We start from the raw sequence: 22,134 nt of genomic DNA on the forward strand, positions 1-22,134 counted from the left end.
TACTTTACATGATGTTATGATGTGGAATACTGATACTGATAGCAAAATTACAAAACCATGACACCCTTACAAGACAGCCAGTGTGCAAAACCAGACAATGAGGAGAAACGCTTTGTGACAAGTTGCATAGATTAGATTTATTTGTCTGCAGATTGGTATATTGTAAGGATCACCGTCTGGGAACAGGTTTCTGTTCAATATAGAAGCAATATGAAAATGCATTTTTGTAGAAGGAGGGATTTCAACATTAGTTTGATATCCTTATATCCAGACCTAGCAGAACTAATAAATAAGAAAAACAGTCAAGTGTCAATTACAATTTCCCTGAAAACAAAGATGACTTTTGAAATCTCAAAAGCATCTCTACTGCTAGCACACTGAGCAGAAATGCATTATACATAGTGTTAACAACCAGAGGTCCAACCATTCCATTACATTTTTAAGACTGAATTCTAGAAAACCTCGAGATTTAACTGATATTACATAGAACTTAATTCTATCCACAGATGAGATGTTACTCCTGAAGGTGTCTATTTTTCTCTTTCTAGTGTCATCCATTCTTCTACTGCCCTCATTTTTCCTCTTTTTTTTTTTTTTCTTAATATATCATAGATGCCCCAAAATAATTTATTTTATAGTATTTCTGGACAAACTAAGATAAACTATCTGGAGTTCTAATTTAGGTTGATGGCTTACATTTGTGGAGTTCATTGCTAAGTTATCTTACTGTCTGAAATAAAACAAAGTGTAACAACTCCAAGGTCATTATTCTACAGAAACTAGCCCCACCAAAGCATATGATCTCATAAAAAGTATCAGTTTTGACTAGAATCTACTACTTTTCTACCCTTTCACTTTGAGTGGGAGACAAACAGATTGATTGTAGTTAAAGGCTAAAGTAGTCAACAAACTTTTTTCCCCCCTCAGTTCACTAAGAGTCATGGGGAAAAGGAAGGATGCTGCTAGACCTCAGCTTAAGATCCCAGATGGGAGGGCCGCTTTCAGCCATCTCCTCAAGGACATAGCAGTGGTGTGGCTATAGTCAAGCACATCACCACAAGCAAGTCTTATACTCTTTCACCTCAGAATCTAAGAAGGGGCAGGGCTCTTTCTACTCTCCTATCAGTCTAAGCAAAAGTCACTTTGAACATCTGTCCATAACCCGTAGGGTGGTTTCATAAAATAGAATCACAGGATCTTTAGTGTTGGAAGGGACCTCCAAAGGCCATCTAATCCAACTCCCCTGCAATGACCAGAGACACCACATCTAGAGCAAGTTGCCTGGGGCCTTATCCAGCCTCGCCAGCATTCTCATGTAATTTAAAAAGAAGTTACCAAAACCAACAAATGCTTTAAAGAAAATAGCTGACCTTGAACAGACATTATGGGGAAAAAAGCAAGCTTTGAGTCAGGTTCTCATATTTCACAGAGGGAGTGAGTTGAAGTTATTTATATCTCAGCCAACAATAGGGGCACAACAGACCAAAACTCATACCTGCATTAAGAAACACCTGCCTCCAAAAATCAGCACACTGCTTTAATTCTGATGCAAAACAAATGTAGACTTCTTCAGAAGACACTGAATTCTAGATTGCCTTCTAACATTGGTTTTGTAAGACACTCACTCCATTATACTATTAAGAAATAGCCGTTTCACTGACATGACAAGAATACAAATTCTGCCTTCCACAGCCCTGTTGTTTGCTCAGCCATTTAGAGAGTTGCTGCTTAGTTTTATTCATATTATTATGGAAATGCATCCTATGCTTATCCTCAACTATAAAATTCTATTTCAATCCAGTTTTCACCTGGCAAATTTCATGCTTGGACAGAAAAGTTCCTGTCTCTTAGGCAAATTGAATATTAAGATAAAAATACCAATTTTGCTTCACGCCAAGATGCTTCTAATGAGTCAGATGTTTGTCATTTGAGCAACAAAAATGTTGCTGATTTAAATAGCCAATCTTCTAATCTTAATGCTTAATTAATATATAGAAAAGGTTTCTTCTACCTAAAAACAAGCAAGTCTACTTTGACAAGATAATCAGAACCATGGATCTCAGTTACTGACCCAAATGAATAACTTCATGCAGATACTCCCTTCTGCAAATAATATTTTCCCCAGTTAGAAGGCTTATGCATCTGCATCCACAGAAGCACACAGAGAAAATAAGATCCTTTGCCAATTATAGACTGTGTGCACTTATTGAATTCTCGGTACAGTGGGACTCATTTCTGTAGGTGTTTTCAGTGTAGTCTGAAACAAGTAACATGTACATAACCACTGCATTACATCTGCCCAAACCAAATAGTCAGAGGAAATCTGAAGATAGACAGGGAAAGAAGCTTTAGAAAAGTAATTTCAGCTTCAGAAATGTATTCTCTTTAACTTCCTGTAGGACTCCGAGCAGTAAATTTTACTATTTCCATCCAAACAAATCATTAAACGGACAGGCAAGTAAACCTCAATCTTATTACCACTTTGACGGTACAGAGAAACTTGAAATATGATTAGGAGTAATAACTGACTCTCAAAGCCACATCAAAGGTGTTCAAGAAACATTCAGATCTTGTCTTAAGGGACACAGTTTAATGGGGAAATATTGGTGGTAGGCAGACAGTTGGACTGGATGAACTTGGAGGTAATTTCCAACCTTGGTGATTCTATGAAAGCCAAGTTTACGTAATGCAGAAAAGTGTTCGTTTTAAAAGATGAACTTTCTCTAATGTAGTAGAAGTGTGGCTCATTTATATGGCTTAAGACCATGACAAGATGTTAGTACCATTCTGAAAACCAGAAATTAAAACTGAACACAAGCTTAAGAACCATATGTTTCTCTTCTTAACAATAACAAAGTACCATCAAGATGCATGTTAATGCAGTTCTACTCATCAATTCATTTGTTTACAATTAGCCTTGAGGACACGCTGATGACTTCTGAAGCTATAAAACAATGACATGAGGCAAAGACAATAATATCACTTAAGGAAGAAAAAACACCTCTGTTGTTCACATCTGCATTAAGTATTGTGTTCACTGATTTCAGCACCAATGTATTAACTAGCGATGCTTCATTTCTCTATAAACTTAGGGGAAGGAAATAAAAAAATCGTAGTGGAAAACATTCTGCACCACGAGACAGGTGCTTCTCCTTACCTAAGCAATTTCACACAGCACAATATTAAACTCTGCTTTTTGCTAACACAACTGCTCCTAAAAATCTTGCTATGTTTGGGTCTAGCTAATGCATTAACCATATGTTCCCAAGAAACACTGACTGCTACGAGCTACAGGCAGTGTCTTCTGCTGAAGGAGAATAAAGGACAGTCTCTTTCCAGTAGATGGCATATTGATAGCACTGTGTCATTTTTTAAGCTTCCATCACGTGCTGTTGAAAAATGACTCAAAAGTTCTATGCAGGCAGTTAAGAATCAAGTGACTGAAGGCAGCTGCTGACCATGATGGTGCAGTACCATCTTATAAGTCTTACCAGTCTTATAAATCACCAGCACTATAGCAGAGTGTCAGTGTCCTGTGAGAGAGGGTGGCATCACAAAAGGAAAGTTTCCCAGCACAAAAGAGTGCTTGAGCAGAATTCAAAGCTGACAGTCCCACATTGATCATTTCCATCCCTCAGTTAGGGATCCATCCCTCTTCAACTTTGGCATAATTTAGGAAAGAACATATTACTTTTAAATGAGAAGAACTATTAATCTAAATTCACAAGTTTCACTCTTGGCTGCTAGTGAATGCTTCCTTAGACCACTTATTAAATCAGAAAGGAAACCTATTGAATCAGTCTGTTACAATTCTTGTCTGAGTTTTATATTTCAAAGAGCACTGGAGTTGTTTATATTGACTGGCTTTATAATCTCTAAACCACAAGCATTAGAGAAAAATAAAGTTACACATAACCCCATCACTTCCCAAAAGGAAAAGCATGCAGTAGTATAATAATTGAAGCATCATGATGCTCCTCACTTCTCCCTGCATTCAGATCTTACAGTTTCACAGTCCTGTGTTTGCATATGCACTGAGAGGTGCTCCTGCTCCACCTTACTTTGAGTACCTAGCAGGCACTTTCCTTTTTAAACTCTATGAACAATTAAGGCTTGAAACATGCAAAAACAAACAACTACAGGAAGAAATGCCTTATCAGGCATTTTCCTGACAAATGCACACATCCTCTTTATGGACTTAGAAGCTGATAGGGTACTTATAGCACAGCAGAGAAATGTCATGCTTTAAATTTAGGTTAATTTTCTGTCAAGCAATGGGAATTTAAGAAGCCTGAACTGCGAGCAGTATTATTAGAACACACCTACTTTGCACCCAGCATTAACTCTTCTTCTCTGAACAAGACAATGGGATAGAGTTTATCAGCTGTATCTTCCCCTTGCTACACATGTTATGCCCACAGTGCAGACAACTTACTATCTCTGAGCAACTGTATAATGCACGTTATCAGAGCACTGCACTTCAGAACAGCTTTTATTTTGAGGTTCCAGTAGGTTTTGTTTGCATTTTCTCATGCTATACTTGCACAGAAAGGAGTGCAGCTGGATTGCAGGAACTTTTTAACGTTACCTGGCATTGAAATAACACTGCAACACCTCACCTGTATCTCACAGTCAAGAAGATAAGCCATAGGTCTCTGTTTGGATGCAAAAGCCTGAGCTGGGATAAGATTACCTAAGTGTTTGTTTTTCTGTACTGAATAGGAAAATGTTAGCACATTCTCCATTTCAGCATTCTGTCTTCCTTATTTCCCGTACTATTTGAGGTGTTTATATGTGGTAGCAACAGACATGGTTTAACGGAGTAATATTGGTGGTATGTGGACTGGATGATCTTTGAGGTTATTTCCAGCAATGTTAAGTCTACGATTCTATTGCTGCTGTAGATATGGAGTTTACATTTGTTCACTGTCCTGCTTCACCTCATGAGCTGTGGGTCAACTTATACAGGAGCAGCTCTTGAACAGCATACAAAAACCCAGAAACGACACATAAAAAGATTCAATGTCTCTCAGGGGATCAAGAGGGGGAGGGGGAGACAAGAAACAGAAAATATACCCACACTTTAAACTTCCCAGCAGCAGCTGAAACCTGCCTTATTCCCCCTGCAAATCCCAACTCTAAAAGAATAAACAGCAAACAGAACAGAACTGTAAGCAAAATAGCTCTCTGTACTCACCTAGTGCTGAAGATCAGTGCAGGAAAAAGAAGCAGCAAGTAAGAAACAAGGAGGAATTTCATGATGTAGCCCCTCTGTTTCGTTCTGTTCCTCCACGATCCTCTTCACAGCGTCTCCTGCCTCCTCTCCCGACCGACAGACGACTATACGAGAAGAGCTCGGAGTGGGTTGTGAGCTCCGGGAGTGATGTCAGAGGCTGCGAGCTGCTGCTGCGAGCCCACAGCCTGCTCCAGGCGATCCGTCAGCGTGCTGCCTCCAGCCGCGTCCTGGAGGGTTTGATAGTGGTGGATGGGGAGGGACGAGCAGGCAGCAGCTGGCACTTGGCTCTGAGGTTACGGTAACAGTGCTTAGAGATTCCGCCTGGAAGAAGACAGAAAAGGAAGTGAAAATAGCATCAGCATTTTCCTATTTGTTTGAAGTGAATCTGCATAAGATTCATGGTTACAGAGGCAAGAACTGCTTGAAGGAAGCATCATGTAACAAATCACCCTTACAGACTGGATTTGGAGTGGTATCACCTCTGCACACCAAGAATTCACTAATCATTATATCAATTAGATACACACTCACCCCGCTACCACACCAAACTGAAGGTTAAGAGTGGGAACCGTTTCCAAAATGCTATTTGGAAACATTGATATCTCTAAAGACCAGACACCAGCAGGAGCAACAAGACTTTCAGAGCATTTGAGACTATCCTCACTGTTTTCTTATTTCATTTGATCATAGAACCACAAGGTTGGAAAGGAGCTACAAGATCATCTAGTCCAACCATCTTCCCTTTACCATACCTAAGCAAACCACTAAACCATCTCCTAGCTCCTCATCCAGACAACTCTTGAAAAGGAATATAAACAGCCAAAAAAAAGGAAGGAGTAAAATAATGTCTGAAAACTTCTGCATTCCAATGACAGCATTCCTGTCAGACACACTTGGCTGAAAGTTCTATTCGACCATGTTAATTTGAATCCACATGTATTGTTATTTTGATGCTACAGTCCCAGCATGAAAGAAACAGTCACGTTGCCATGGATACTTATGGCAGAACAGTAAAAAGGTCATAAAAAGTGCAGTCAGCTTTTCATTTTCTCTTCCAAAAAAAAAAGCCAACCTTCCCAGGCTACCAGGTACCTCATTTACACATATCAACCGCTACAACTTGTTCCATCCTTCCTTTACATGCCCACACATACAGCATGGAAGAGGGGGAAAGAAGAAGACAGGTGTACATCAAGGGAGTAATTGATGCTCAATGATACCGAGAAAGTTTAATAAATCACACAGAATTTTGCAACAGAAGGAATTATTTTTCCTGTTACTCTTTTCTATGTTTTGAGGAAGGGGATGAGTAATAGGGAGTCTTGCTTTCTGCTCCCGGTTCGCACCATGTTTGCAAGGGAAAAGAAATCCTCAAGAAGATGAGCAGCTTCAGCACAAATATTCTTCAACTGCTGTCATAGAGTCATTTAGGTTGGAAAAAAAAGCTTAAGATCACCAAGCCCAAGCTTAACCCAGAATTTAAAAACCAGAATTTTTGGTAGCTTTTCTTAGCTTTAGATAATCTGTTTGCTGTTATGCGTATTTCAAGGGAGATCACATATTGATGTATAACAACTTCAAAGATGTTAGACACAAATATCCTATATAAAGGCATTAGAAATGCACAACTCAATAAATATTGTATTTTCACTTGCAGTGAAACATTCTGACTTTTTTGCTTATGTTTATTGGCAGTCTTATTAAATCATAGAATGGCCTGAGTTGAAAAGGACCACAGTGATCATCTACTTTCAACCCCCTGCCATATGCAGGGCTGCTAATCACTAGACCAGGCTATCCAGAACCACATCCAGCCTGACCTTGAATGCCTCCATGGAGGGGGCATCCGTGACCTCCCTGGGCAACCTGTTCTAGTGCGTCACCACCCTCTGCGTGAAAAGGAGATCTTCCCCCAGTTTGTATAAATACCTGGGGCTGCCCTGACCCAAGTGCAGCACCCTGCACTTGGCCTTATTGAACTTCATTAATTTTACACAGGCCCACTTCTCCAGCCTGTCCAGGTCCTTCTGGATGGCTTCCTTTCCTTCCAATGTATCGATGGCACCACTCAGCTTGGTATCATCTGCAAACTTGCTGAGGTTGCACTTGATGCCACCGTCTGTGTCACTGATGAAGATGTTGAAGAGCACCAGTCCCAGAACTGACCCCTAAGGGACACCACTCATGACCAGCCTCCACCCTGACACAGAACCATTAATCACAACCCTCTGACTGCATCCAGACAGCCAATTCCTAATCCATCGTACAGTTCATCCTTCAAATCCACACCTCTCCAGCTTAGAAAGAAGGATGTGGTGAGTGACCATATCAGAGGCTCTGTGGAAGTCCAAGTAGGTGACATCCATCCATCATCCATAGAGAGCAGCTCAGCAACCACACCAGCCATCTCTTTCAGAACCCTAGGATGGATATCACCAGGTCCCATGGACTTATACACCTTCAGTTCCATGAGGAGGGCTCAGACATGTTACACCATTACATGGGACAGAAACCACTTCTCACACCCTCACTATAATAGTTATAACTGAAAGACTATAACTGGGGCAAAGTATGACTAGAACCCAACCATCCCAATTTCACAGCCTGTGCTCTATAAGGCGCACTGTGTTATGATGTAAATACCATATCACCTCTGCAGTTCAGCGAGTGACAGCTTTTATTTCATGCATGTATGAATGCACACACAAAAGCTTCTACACTTGTGTTTTTGTTGAGCTGCAGAACCATTGTGTGCTACTAGAAAAGTAGCTTCATATATTCAAGACTAAAATACAATATGCTATGCAAAGACTAGTCACGAAGTTCCAATATAATAATTTTATCTTGGAAGTCAACTTTGATAAACAACATGTTAAATAACAGAAGACATACACAAAAGGGCATTTCTTAAGGGTAATTGTTATGAGCTTGCAAATGAACAACCCTGAGCTAACAATGCAAGACATCCAGGAGTGTAGTTCTGGAATAGCAATGCCGGTTGAACAGAAGCAAGAGGACAAGAGACTTAAAAGCAACCAGTTGATCTTCTTTGCAGAGAACTGTTTCTAAAATGCAGGCGATGAAGACAAAGCTCTTCTTAATCTATTTTACCTAAAACAGAATCCAGAAGCTACCTCTTTCATGGATTCTTATCTACCTGAATACCTCATACTGAATACTACACAGCATTCAACCTCACATCAAATTCCATTCACGTATCTCCCTTCCTCAAAAAAAAGTGATATCACTTTAGCTTCAAAAACAGATCTGGCATGCCTTTTCCCACTTTTTTCCTGCTTTTCCCACTCAATTTTCTTGTTCTTCCATCCCCCAGTAGACTGTTCTTCTGCCTTTGGGAACTCTGCTTGATTTAATTAAAGTCTTAGCACATCTGTTAAGCTACCACAAGGCAAAATATTCTTATCAAAATAGGAAGGCAAAGCGTAAGTCTCAGGGTGAAGTATTGCCGTGTACTTTGTCCCATATTTCATCGCCACACGTACAAACTCAGCATAAGCACATCAACTGCACACATTAATTGTACTAACATTCTTGACTGATACCTGACACATTAGTGATAATCACTTTGTGAGACATTAGGCTTAGAGTGACTGATTCACTGCTCAAGCTTCAAGAAGTGCTTTTACAAACACTGTGGGAATTCATTTGCTCTGAGTGGTGGAGCCCCAGTGACTTGTCTGCATAGGAAAAGACTTGTCCTAAGTGCATGAAACATGGAAGTTGCTACCAGTTTCTTTTTTAAAGGTATGCGTTTTAGGTAAAAGTATGTCATTTTTTTTTTTAAAGATATTTCCAAGATAACCCAAGAACGACCCAATTCAGACGTTTATTAAAATAATAAATATACAGAAATTTAACCTTCTGGCTATCTCTGCTTTGAGCAGATTATACTGCCAGAACAAATTATCCTGCAGACCTTTAGTAATATACATGCAGCCCACAGAGGTCTGTTGTTGAAATGCAGAGAAACAAGCAATTTCACAAACGTGTAATTATCAAAAAGAAAGAACAGCTTGATATCATTCTCAGAAACCTTTTTCAACTATTCAAAACAGCAATGATTACAAATACTTCCCACACCTGGTCTGCACAGTTTTGTTACCTATTGCAGGCCTATGTTTTGTGCAATGTTAGAGCAACAGTAATTCTAGGAAAAACAGTAAGTCTTGATCCAACCACTTCACAGAACAATGGGGAGTTTAGGAATTTCAGTAAATAGAAAACAAGAGCAACGCCAACTCACCACAAATATCTGAACTTACCTATTATAATCACAGAACCAGCAGCATTGAACTACTTCATTTGTCAATTTACAATCTGTGCGCTAGATGGAAGGGGAGAGTAGAAGGAAACAGCAACAGGAAAAATTCCAATTGTCTTCTTGCTTCATAAGTTACGTAAACAGAGGAAATAGATCAGCCCCTTAACGTCTACAAAGAACCTGCAATGTATTAATTAACATTAAGAAAACATCAGTTTTTCATTGCTTTTTTTTATTATGGAAGTGGTTGCAAAGTTAACAGCCCTTATGCACCTAAAACAACTTATAAATGTTGCCATGTGCCATGTATTAAGTACTCCAAGCATAAGGTTACAGAAAGCCCTCTTGTTTCATTGCTAGATAAGCTGAAATCTAAATCACAAAAAGCAATGGGGCTCACCAAGGTCATTGGAGGAAAAAAAAACAAAACAAAACGAGTTAGGACACCTTCAGAAAACTGTTCCAGGCAGCAGTTGTTCACTTCTGAACTTCCTTCCTTTTTAGATCTCAGAGCTGAGGTTTGCTTAATATCTAATAGACACCTCAGGCTAAATCAGCCATCTCAGACCAAAATTCAAGACTGCTGATGTCAGCATATATTAGAAACCAAAGAAGGAAAGCATGCAAAGATGATGGAACAATTCACAAACAATTACTTAAAGAACTATTTATCATTTAACTTGGAAATATTTCCTTCCTTAATAGATAAAGCCAGATTGCATAAGTGACTTTTATAAAGCAAGAGCTACTAATAAACTTCATGGACGAAATAAAAATCAGGTCTCAAAACTGACTTTTTCCATTTGTATATCACTTGTATAGCATATAGTCTTTTAAAGATCCAGCGAGATTGAACAACATCCAAGGCAGACTTTAATCGTTACAATATTCCTGTCTTTAACTTTAAAAAATATCCCCGTCCTGATGATGCAAACATCAGAGTTGATGGCCATGCTACCAAAGCTTGTATTACTTCGTAGTACTTAAGCATTTTTGATTAGCTAACACTCAAGTTAATCCCATTTGAGAGCTTACGATGTAATGAGTGATTTGGTATGGAGTGAATCACACAGCAGCTACTATTGACAAGACTCTCATGAAGAATTCCACATTACAATAAGCGTTCACAGTTTCATGCGACACACCATGAGTAGTCTCAGACAAAAGTATAAATGGATATTTTGATAACATGCAACATGATTACCAGCAGCATACAAAACATATGCATAAACTACACCTTTATTTTGTCATCCTGAAACTGATATAGCCAATCACAACGGTCATAAAATGTTTTCCACTTAGTTTTATACTTGTTTTACTGTGTTGTTTCATGACACACAAACAGTTAGAACATTCTTATGACCAAATAGAGGGTGTTTTAATAGACCATGAGCAATGAAGAATGTTCCATGGCATCCTTCCACAGAGCAACAAAGAATGCATTGCACAATCTCATTTGCACCAGTGATGCATAATAAATGCCTCTGCATAGCCCCCACCAGCATCCCCAAAAGGAGTCTTCATAACTTCTCTCTAGAAAGGAGGAATGAAGTAGTAAGGCTCTAACTGATAACTGGATTATCTTAATGAAAGAATGAGAATTTCCTAATATTTCAAACTGTTTTCTACTATACCCTATTAAAAATATAGCTTCTGAGAAGCTAAGGGAAGCTCAGATCTAATTCAAATTTTATTAGATATGACATGCATTACAATTATACTATCAAGATCGTATCAAAATGTCATTAATACAGAATTAATGGGAACTCGGGGAAAATGACTACATTACATCAACAGTGAAATTGTCACACTAATACTATGTTATAATTGCATTGTTAAAAATTCTTGTAGATCCTGTATCTTAATGGAACAATTGCACCTGCTTAAACACAGAGTCTGAAGCTGTTTTGTCAGACTACCACACCGTGAATTTCCTGTATTAGTTGTACATATATAGATTTAAGGCGCATACCATTAATAATCTAAAACTTGAACTAGTCCATATGTTGTAATGAACAGCATAAAGCATAAGTCAAGCAGTCCAAACATGTATGACAGGGAAATTTCTGTTCTGTTTATCTGAAAAAGATTAAGGTATTACTTTAGATCAGTTTTAATGCTGACCTAAAGTTTCAAATTAAAGCCACTGCATGTATTGATTAGATACCTACTTCACAAATACTACTAATATTAAGATGTGCTATTATGATTAAATTGGACATTTTGTTAATTACAAAGTGACCACCTTTTAGATTCAACCAACATTGTTGAAATAGCACAAGAATCTTTCACTGAATTCTTCAACACCAAAAAAAGAAGGAGAAAGAAGGTACTTATCAAGTTTTTTTGAAAACCTTTTCAATTAAGTTGTTTAACTGCTCAAAAACATTGGTGTTCCGTTCATTTTGTTTCCCAGGCCAGCAGGCTCTTGCCCTTGTGCCAAGCCAATTATACCCAAAAGGTCCTTGAGACTGGCCCCAAGTAGCACAAATAGAAAGAGCACCCCAAGCGTACAAAAACTGAGCACATATGAATTTAGATGATGTTGAGAGAAAATAATGCTCCAAAATTCTTCCCATCCCCCCCTCCCCCACACACACACTATTATCTCTATACATGCTTTTTTCTTTCCCAGCTCTACTCTCTAACCTCATTTTGTAGCAGAAGGAAAATAGGCCCATATTAATCTGTGAAGCTATAGAAGAGTAAAAGAATTACAACAAAGGACCGTGCAAGGGTACATAGTTGAAAGAAAAGCTCTAAGCATCATATACTGGATAATTGCTGCTTTTCTTTCAAGAAAGATAAATTCTTGCAATGGTCCATATGTCTAGCAAGTATTCCAGAAGCTATGATTTTTTCCGTTACATCCAGGCTATGTCGCAGGGATCCCATTAAAATACAGCATACAAGATAGCATAAATATGCGAGGCTTCAAATCCCATTCTTTAATATCAGTATGTTCTGTTAAAAAAAAAAAAAAAAATTCATTTATATGAACTCTGCGTAAGGTAGGCTAATGTGGCCTTAAGCACACTTGCATTTCAGTAGTAACCTATAGGAAAAGCAGTTTGCATTGTAACTCACTGGGAAAACTTTGTCTTCATTCTTGTCTAAGCTGAGAAAAATAAAACATCAAACAACAGTACCTACCATGATATAAAACACTGTCATAGAATGGATTGGGTTGGAAGGGACCCCAACATTCATCAAGTTCCAAATCCCTGCCACAAGCAGGGCCATCAACTGAGTATGTTCAGACAGTATTTCAAAGGTGACAACGTATTGCTCACTCCACTGATGGTGAGAGCTTCCTGAAGCTCTGCTTAAAGATACGTTTCAGCTTCTGCACAGGTTAAACATAAAATACCACTATGAATTCAGAACCATCTGCTCCTAAATTTTCACCTGAGTTCATCGCTTTTCAGCATCGACTAAAAAGATCGACACCAACAAAATCCAAGCACTTCTCTGGCAGTTCCAGCTCTATCTTTATATGATTGTATTCTGAGATTCTCAGGGGGCAAATCCCTCTGAATTCAAGACAGCGTGCTGTTTCATCTTTTGAAACAAGTGGGTGAGAGACTCTCCCTCTCAGCTCTTTATCTGTTTACTTGTTTGTTTTTGTAGCCAAGGTACCCAGTAGAAGCAATATGCCCTATTGCAGATAACTTAAATGGGAAAATTAAATTAAGGAAAGTAAGAAAAACACTCACAGGTAAATTGCTTTTCTGCCGTTCTCCAAAAAAAAAAAAAAAAAATTCTTGTGGTCAATGAGCACACTGCCTACAAATCAAATGTGTTGTATTTCTTCTTTCTTTTCAGGCTTGTATTTGGTCTGTGATGAAAGTATAATGGAATATTTTTCTTCCCTTCTCATTTTTGTTTTTAAAAGTAACAGAAGAAGTGGGCTGAGGCTTCCAGAACACAGAGATCGACTATCATGCTACCAGAGCCCTAAAGTGAACCACCACAGTCCTTATGTTCCTTTTCAAACTATCAGGCTTAGATGTAAGTAGCCATTACTATTGACTTTGTGTATGACTCCCTGAAGCATGAGCCTGTTGCCAAGATAAGGCAAACTGAAGTATTCAGCAATATATTAGTAGGTAACTTAGTTCAATATATAGCTAGGAAGCATTAGAAGGGTTTATTTACCTTTTCTAAAGCGTGAAAGAATTATCAGCATACAATTTATGCTGCAGAGACCTTACTGGATGCTGACCCATAACAGAACACATTCAGCACTGAATGGCTCATTCAATACATTATTAGAGCATTTTTATTGAGATTTATTATTAATCTAGGACAAACCATGACATTTTATATGACTACCCTCTACAGTATATTAAATAATGCCTTATAAAAAAAATACTTATAAAATAGTCTTGAGCTAATTCTTTCATTAGATTGGGAGGCTGGTGTGTCTAAATGTTAAGTTTTTGATCAATATTTTATAATAGAAACTTTAAAAAAGAGAACAACTTCAGAAAATGGTATATATCTAAGAAATGCAAATTAATACCTCATGGTATTCTTTACTCATTCCCATAAGGAAGCACGACAACGTGTAATGTTCCATATTAAGTAGTTAAATCCTCCAACAGCTTTCCTGTCTTTTCCTTGATCTTTATACTTTCATATTAATGAACTTCAGCATTTGATGGTGCAATACTTTCTTATTATAGTTTCTTAATTTGAGGTTGATTCTGACAGATTTTAACAGCAAGAAAAGGTTTAGCATGTCACAAACCCAGCATCTTTAATTACAATCCGGCAGAGCACTGTAAGCAGTCACAGGAAGCCCATCAAAATTGGATTTGATAGCACACTACACGATCAAGAACCACAGTATGCAGGAAGTGAGAAAGTAAGCTTTCCATTCTGCATTTGCAACACTCTAGAGAAAGACCCTTCCTTGACCAAAAGCTTCCTAATAGAACTATATTGACTTTTACCCTCTTCAATACTTCTTTAACTTCTCCCCATTGGCATCCTTTCAACTACACAGCCTGCTGTATGATCTTCAACAATACTGAGCATAAATGTGTTAATAACATATTTCTGCTATTACAGATTATCCTCACATTCAATATCACATTATCATTTCTTCCCAAACTTGTGCAAAAAGGTTTGCTATTGCTTCAGTAGACCTAACTGAGCCTGACTGCAGAAACAATTCGAGGCAAGTAAATATTGGATTACTGAGGTAACTATGGTGGCTTCAATATGTCAACTGATGAGTTAATTCTGTCTATATATGTACTAAGGGTAATTATATTACAGCACCTTAAAAACATAGCAACTCAACTCCATGATTAATGCTGTTCTTGCTTACAGCAGAACTTAATTCTATTCCATAAAGTTTGACATCTTATACTTTTTGAAGAAAAAATAATAAATATACACTCATTTAAAAATGCAATAAACTGAGCTCCATTAGGTAGCACTTCAACCTCCTGAGCTATTAGGCTTCTTGCAACTATGGAATCCACCAGCGCTAATGAGTGATCTAGCCATTAGCAAAGAAGGTAATAACACAGAGCACACTGATGAACATGGCTTAGAGCACAAGTTTAGGTTTGATATCCTTGGATACCTTTATCTTGTATACAAGCGCTTTCTGAAGCCACTTGTCATTTCCACCACAAGCAGAGCACTAATTCGCTGGATTTCAGGTGCTCAAGCTCCATTTCAGCACAGTTTTTGCTAGAAGCAGACAGGAAATAATATATTCAACACCCTGCCATTTTTTGCCTTAACTTAGTCAGCTCTATATAGAAATATGGACTGAATAAGTTGATTTAAAAGTAATACCGCTTATATTTTCCATCCAGCTTTGCAATGTATTTTCTCAATCCAACCTGCAAGTTATTAATGACATACACAGCACGTGATGCACATTATTTTTGCTTTCCTTTGCCCAGGTGGCAAAGAAGGCCAACAGCATCTTGGCCTGCATTAGAAATAGCGTAGCCGGCAGGAGCAGGGAGGTGATCATCCCTCTGTACTCAGCACTGGTGAGGCTGCACCTCAAGCGTTGCGTTCACTTCCTTTCCCTAAAGAAGTAGATCACAGATTTTTTTTTCCCCCCACTCACAGTACTTTGAATACTTCATTTCCTATAAATAAGTAGCAGATATTGAATGAAAGCCTCTGCTGACTCAATAATTCACATAAAAAAAAGGCTGTGCTTGCACTGAGAGAACAAACAGCAATGGCAGAAGTTTAAAACTTTCGCTACATGCAATTTTCTATTTATTTTTAACTGTTTTAATGCAAAAGAAAGTGTTGCTTTTCGTTGTGGCTGAATGGTTTGTGTTTTTTTTCTTTTTTGAGATGGGGGCTTTTTCTTTTGACTCCTAGTGACATACGGTATCCAACTACATTCTAGAAGTGAAGTTAGAAAAAGAAGGCACGCCGTACTATCATGAGTCATCACTGGGAATTCATAACTCAAGAATTCAACTCCTGGATGAGGGCATATAAAGAACACTAATACAGAATGGAAATGCTCAGGCAATGTGACAGTCAGGTGCATCATCACACGGAGTGCAGATGAGACACCAGGTGTGACAACATCAGTGGCAGACTTGGTCAGAGCAGGTATCAGGCAGCATTCAGATGACTGCAGTATCTCTCTGCAGTTGCTATCTGTGTGCAGAATCAAGTCCTCTACAGAGTTCAACCACTCACTAGATACTCAGGGCACGAGATTCCTTGAGACTGAGAGCAGATGACAATCTCTTTGCTGTGCATCTTCAAGCAAGCCCTCCACTATACCTATTTCTTTCACAGCTCATCTCTCTGCAGACCATTGAGATTTATGTATTTAAAAGGCTGTAATTTTGCCACTTCAGTCAATCTCTATTTTTATCATACTTACACAAATTATTCTTCAAGTGTACTTCAGTACAGCTGGCTTGGAAATGCATTTCCCACCCCGGATAAGAGACCAACAGCTTTCAAGTCTTCCCTTAACTATTTCGATCCATTACAAAGCAAGATATATATTTTCATTACTTTTTTTTCCTCAAATTATCAATTCTGATATTCTCATATGCAGTTTTATCAAAGAAGCTCAGCAAAAGCAAATCAGCTCTGATTATTTTTCAGCTCATCTGTTGGTCTGTGATTGACTGATACTATGTATATCTGACCAAATTTGTACTTGTAGCTGGGAGTGTGGATCTGCTTGAGGGTAGCAAGGCCCTACAGAGGGATCTGGTCAGGCTGATCACTGGGCTGAATCCAATGGGATGAGGTTCAACAAGAATAAATGCCAGGTCCTGCACTTTGGCCACAACAACCCCAAAGCAGCACTATCATCGCCGCACCATTCAAGTGCCTTTATCTTGTATCTTTACCTTGCCTTATTTTCTTTCCTACAGCAATTAAACTTTTGGTTTAGCACATGCTCCTCTCGTCTTTCAAGAAATGTAAAAATAAATCTTAACATTGAATCTAATTAAGAAAACCCTGTTTTGCTTCACTGCTAACTGCAGTGAACTGGGATGTTTGTAGACCAGTATACATAATGAAACTATCTCCACCCAGTAGCCTTTGCAATCCCTGTGTAGCTAGATCAGAGCCTAACTTATGCAGCTATCATTGCAGACTTGGAGCTAGTTTATGTTGTCCACAATTTCTAAACCAAGCTGCTTTTCAGCAGCATCTCAACAGAACAACCAAGCACATGTCAAACTCCTAATGGGCTCCACTCTCAGCTTTTCCTATGACACGTGCACAAAGTGGGCAACATGAATTTCTTTCCCCCTTACACTAAGAGCCCAGCTGTGCATTTGATGCAACCTCAAGAATTCACAAGCCTGGATGCTGCTGTCAAAGGTGACACAGAACATGGCTGTCCATTGCCAATGTGGATTCTGGGATTTATTAAAGAGCCATTGAGATCAGTTTCATACCACTTTACTATTTAACATTCACTCATGGTATCCCTGTTCCTCATTGTGCAGCATTTCATTCCTAATTTCACTACTGCAGGACCAGCAAGATCAGGTAGAAAGACACTCTGGTTCACACCAAGCTTCACTGTTACTGGGATCTCACCAGCAGAAGTCCCTGAGCATCCCCACTATTAACCCCCACCATGTGTTTCAGGTGCTTTTACTCCAGTCATTGTCTTCATCTTTCTCTTTTGAGGACTGAGTACAGACAGGGAAAACAATCTTCCTGTTCATAAGCTACGAAGCTTTGGGCAATAATTAGAACTCAAAGAAATATAGATGTTGGAGCCATTAATTTAATTATCAGGTGTTAACATTCATAGAAAGCTGCTGCCATTAATTTTTACTTGTATACCTGCCATATTAACAAAGGAATACTGGAATGCTTCCTTACAGTGTCAGTCTTTAATTACTTCACTAGCAACCCCCAGAGTTAAAATAGAAACCTGATGATCAATCACCTCCATTGCTAGCATTCATTGAATATATTCAAACTGTTCAAAGAGAGCCAAATTGCAGAAGAGCAAGTGAAAAAGATTTATTTCTGGCCTCAGGAGAGAGTCTGCTGGTCCATAAACCCAACTAATGATCTTTTATTGGCAAGGTATTGCATCAGAGGAAAATTAAAGTAAAATGTAGTCAGGTTTCTGAACAAGACCTAATATGGATCTGTTACAACGTAGAGTGAATGAGGGCTGGCAAGGATCTGTCATGATCACTTTGTATAGTGGTAGGACTACTGAGGAGAATCTTCAGTTCTTTGAGTCATTGCCATGTCAATCAGTCCTTTCTCAAGCAGTCAGAATGATCTACAGTATCAGGGACCAGGGGGTTAAAAGGAAGTTAATTCAACAACCCATCCAAACATTTATCTACTATTTCATAAGAGCACTGTATATATATATATATATATATATAAGGTTTTTGAATATGTCTTTTTAAAAGCACACTTGAAAAAAAAACTCCAGAGAGATGTACCGTTCTTCATCTCTAATGTTTCTGCTATTCCAAATTAACACAGCAGTTTCCTTTCACTCTTAGTTGTAGTGGATCAAAAGTCAAGCTACTCAGTCAGGGAGGAAAGGAGTAATTCATTATCACATCATTTTCAAGCATGCCTCGGAGAGACTCAAAACTGAAGACAGAGCGTACAGACTTCCTGACACTTAACCTGGTCATCAATGGCAGCCATAAGCAACACATAATCAGCGTTATTATTGTGATAATTCGACATCTAGGGAAGCTGCAAAAGGGCTCCAGCTCAGCCCTGAAGCCTTTAAAATATAGGGATATGATTCTCAAAGCAGGGAAACCAATTAACTAAATAAAAAGTACAGACTGTACAAGCAGTTTGAACACTGGTAAGGTACGAAGCTTTTAACTTCTCAGACCACAAAGACACAGCATTGACCACTCAGTGAAGCCTCAAAAATAGCTATGGAAATGGGCTTTGATTATTGGAAGCTTATTAAAGCATATTTAGAGAAACAGTGATCTTAATGGAGAACTTCAGGTTAATTGGGACCTCCTCCCAGCTCACTCCCATTTCCTCATAGTTCTTGAGGACTGTTAAAGTCAGATCTTGTTTATCTTCCAGCCCCAAATAGACATAAAACCAAGGAGATAAGTCATTAAAAGAATATTAACTTCCTCAGCCTGATGAAGAGCAAGACAGTAAATGCTTTGCTCTCATTCCAATTCATGACTGCAAAAACCTTTCTAGGATACGATTCAAATACATCAAATTCCATGCCATGTTTAACTGATCTTACGTATAAGACATGCAAAATAGAAGTGGAACCAAGTTTCCTATAAGTATAACATCCTGAACAGTCTGCCATCCTTCCACTAGTTATTTGAACATGATTAGCATCCTTTTCATCCTATTTTTGTTTTCAAAATATCACAATCTGTCTGTGTACTGGCATGACAGCCTGTTCATTTAGATAATTAGGACAGCCTCAAAAGTAAGAAAACTAATGAATAACTCAAAATAGGCATTCATTAATCAAATGGTGCCTCCTAAGCACACTGGTATTGGTAATCATGTGGGATAATTCCACCAAGAAAAGATTGCAAGTAAAAGATAGTGGAAAGCAACATACAAACACCCCTAGGTATCATTGTTTTGTTATGAGGGATGCACACATTCTTTTCCTCTCATACAATTCTAACATTGCTTCCTTTAAAACAACAGTGGAAGAGACTGAAGCGTGCTACATACAACTAGGAAGCCTCCCAGCCAGCTGTGTATTCACATAGTTTCAGTATAACAAGCATGATTAGTACAAATCATAGTTGAAGAAAGCTCCCCGCTTCAACTGATGTTCTCAGTTGCTTCAGGTAGTGGAAAACCTATTAAAAGTAAATGATATGCCTAATTCCAATGTAGGTGCATCTCTCTAACAGATGGAGGGCAGATCTCATTGAAAAGGAATGTCCAACAGTAAAATTCTGGTGAAAATGAGGCCACCCCAAACCAACATTATAGCTGAGGATTTCAGGTATTCTGACACATTATTCAGCACTCATCAGAATTATTTGTTATATCCATATTTAGACTCATTATACAAGTACACATGAGGCTTTTTTTTTTTGCTGCAGTTGTGTTAAGAAGATGAGCACACAGTAATCTCAGTTCAGCTCCCAGGAGACATGCTTCCTTTACATCCTTTTACAGAGCTGAAAACCACTGTCAGAAAGACAATGCATTGCCCAAATTTTGCTCCATAATATTCTTCCTCCATTCTGCTCACAGCAAATTTACATCAACCTAGTAATACCCTTGGAAAATTCTGCTTCTGCACAAGTTCTCTCCTGTCCTCACTCAATGCTATCGACACACAACGTGACACCCAGGGAACTAAGGACAGCAACACTGAAGAAAAGGCGGACAGAGGGGAAGGACCCATTTATTATATTAATAAATTAACCCTGTTCATTAATCAATCCTTGTTCATTAAGCAGATTTGAAAGGAGCTGTCACACACAGAGAACATTCCAGCACCGTGCAGTACTTAGTAGAACCCTGCCAAATTGTTAATCAGTATCTCAATTTTCTTTTCTGGCACCATTAAACAGAAGTAGCTATCACTAACTTTAAAAGACTTATTGGATACGCTGTCCCAAGCTGGGATTTCTCCTGAATATTCCCTCTCAGCTCTTCTGCTTACTGTCATTAAAATGACAATTCCAGAGATAAATGGACTTGCTTTGAAGTCCCTTATTGCATAAATAGTATCACTACTGAGGAATTCAAATATAGGATTAACCTTAAAGAAGGTTTCTGTCATTATACAGTATTATGTTTAACACCTCTGTAAAGCCTTCACCAAAAATAAAATACACTGAGATTCTTTACAAATAAATTATTGCAAAGGATGAGGGCTTAAATAATTAAGTCTCACAAAAATTCCCTAAGGATTAAAGCAGGTAGAGGAATTATTCTATTCATTAATGCATGTGGCAACCTCTGAAGAAGTCTGGCAACGCATTTGCAATATCACATGCTGACACTGCCCAACACCATCACAGCTTAACATGAAAAGTTAAGAGCCTGCATGTGGATAAGCACTTTTACTAAGGAAGATAAGTTGATATTAAGGTAGGATGTACTTAGTCCAGTATCGAGGACATGTCTTCCTTCTAACAAGTCAACTCCCTCAAGTTTCTATATTCTAATTGAAAGTGAGATGCAAACCATCCTCCCAGGTTTTATTTCAGTTGACCCACATACTAAACTTCTTTTGAGTTAATTAGCATCCACTGACTTCCTTAGGGATGCAAGTAAGGCAACAACTTCTGCCTTACTTGCACAGTAAGGAACAGTATATTCCTTCTCCAAGCATGGTTTCCTCTTCAGTTCAGTTATGGTTTCTGTGACAGCTCCTTGGAATGGAAACTGGCAGTCTGGTAACACAGGCACACAGCAGATCTCCAACCTTGTCAGGTTGCAGAATGAACTGAGTGGGTGACCGACGTAGTACACAGTGTGGGCTGCAGCTTCCCAATCAGTGTTGTCAAAGCTAAATTGAAACTCTGAGCTCAGAAACCGGAGATAGACTATATCTTCCCTTGCTGAAAATAATATCCAAAATAGCATCAATCAAATATAAGAGCTACTAAGCACCTGTGTTGAGACAGTAGAAATATTAAGTACTATAGTCTTCCAGCTGCTCTTGGGGGAAGAAACAGCAAAACACTCTCCCAGCCCCCTCCCAGTGCCCAGAAGGAAATCCAAGCCATCTTCTAGCTGTACACAAAGCTGCATTTATTTAAGCGACTGAAATAGCATCTGCAGACTTCCCAGCAACTCTCCATAGCACATGCAAATATGCATCTCTCTGATTTTTGCAGAGAACAGCCTGCATTTTACTTATCAGTTCCTCACTGATTAAAAGTAGCTCTGCAGATGTTCCAGTTAGCAGAACCTAGTAGGGACAGGGAAGAGAACAGACAGAAAAGAAAACAAAGAGATGAAAAAATCCAAAGAAGAAAAGAATAGGAAGAAGTTTTGCCAAATATGAGGGTACAACCAAAGAAATAACCACTACCTAATCCTCCTCTGTTGTAACTATTTAGTAATCATTAACACAACCTGTGTGAAACAAGAAAGCCATTAGAAAAATAATCAGTTTTAAAGGCAAGGG

General features: G+C 38.6%; 1 protein-coding gene across 1 annotated transcript in view; it reads right to left on the minus strand.

Annotated features, from left to right (window-relative positions):
* Window positions 1-5,530, minus strand: part of LOC107314249 (leucine zipper protein 2-like) — a 103,511-nt gene extending 97,981 nt beyond the window's left edge. Inside the window, exon 1 of the mRNA XM_015863321.2 lies at window positions 5,198-5,530. Within this exon, the coding sequence (XP_015718807.1) occupies window positions 5,198-5,259 (62 nt within the window). The 5' untranslated portion in view covers window positions 5,260-5,530. The remainder of the gene's footprint in view (window positions 1-5,197) is intronic.
* Between the last annotated feature and the right edge of the window lie 16,604 nt (window positions 5,531-22,134).

Source organism: Coturnix japonica, chromosome 5 (assembly GCF_001577835.2).
Source record: "Coturnix japonica isolate 7356 chromosome 5, Coturnix japonica 2.1, whole genome shotgun sequence".
Taxonomy (NCBI): Eukaryota; Metazoa; Chordata; class Aves; order Galliformes; family Phasianidae; genus Coturnix; species Coturnix japonica.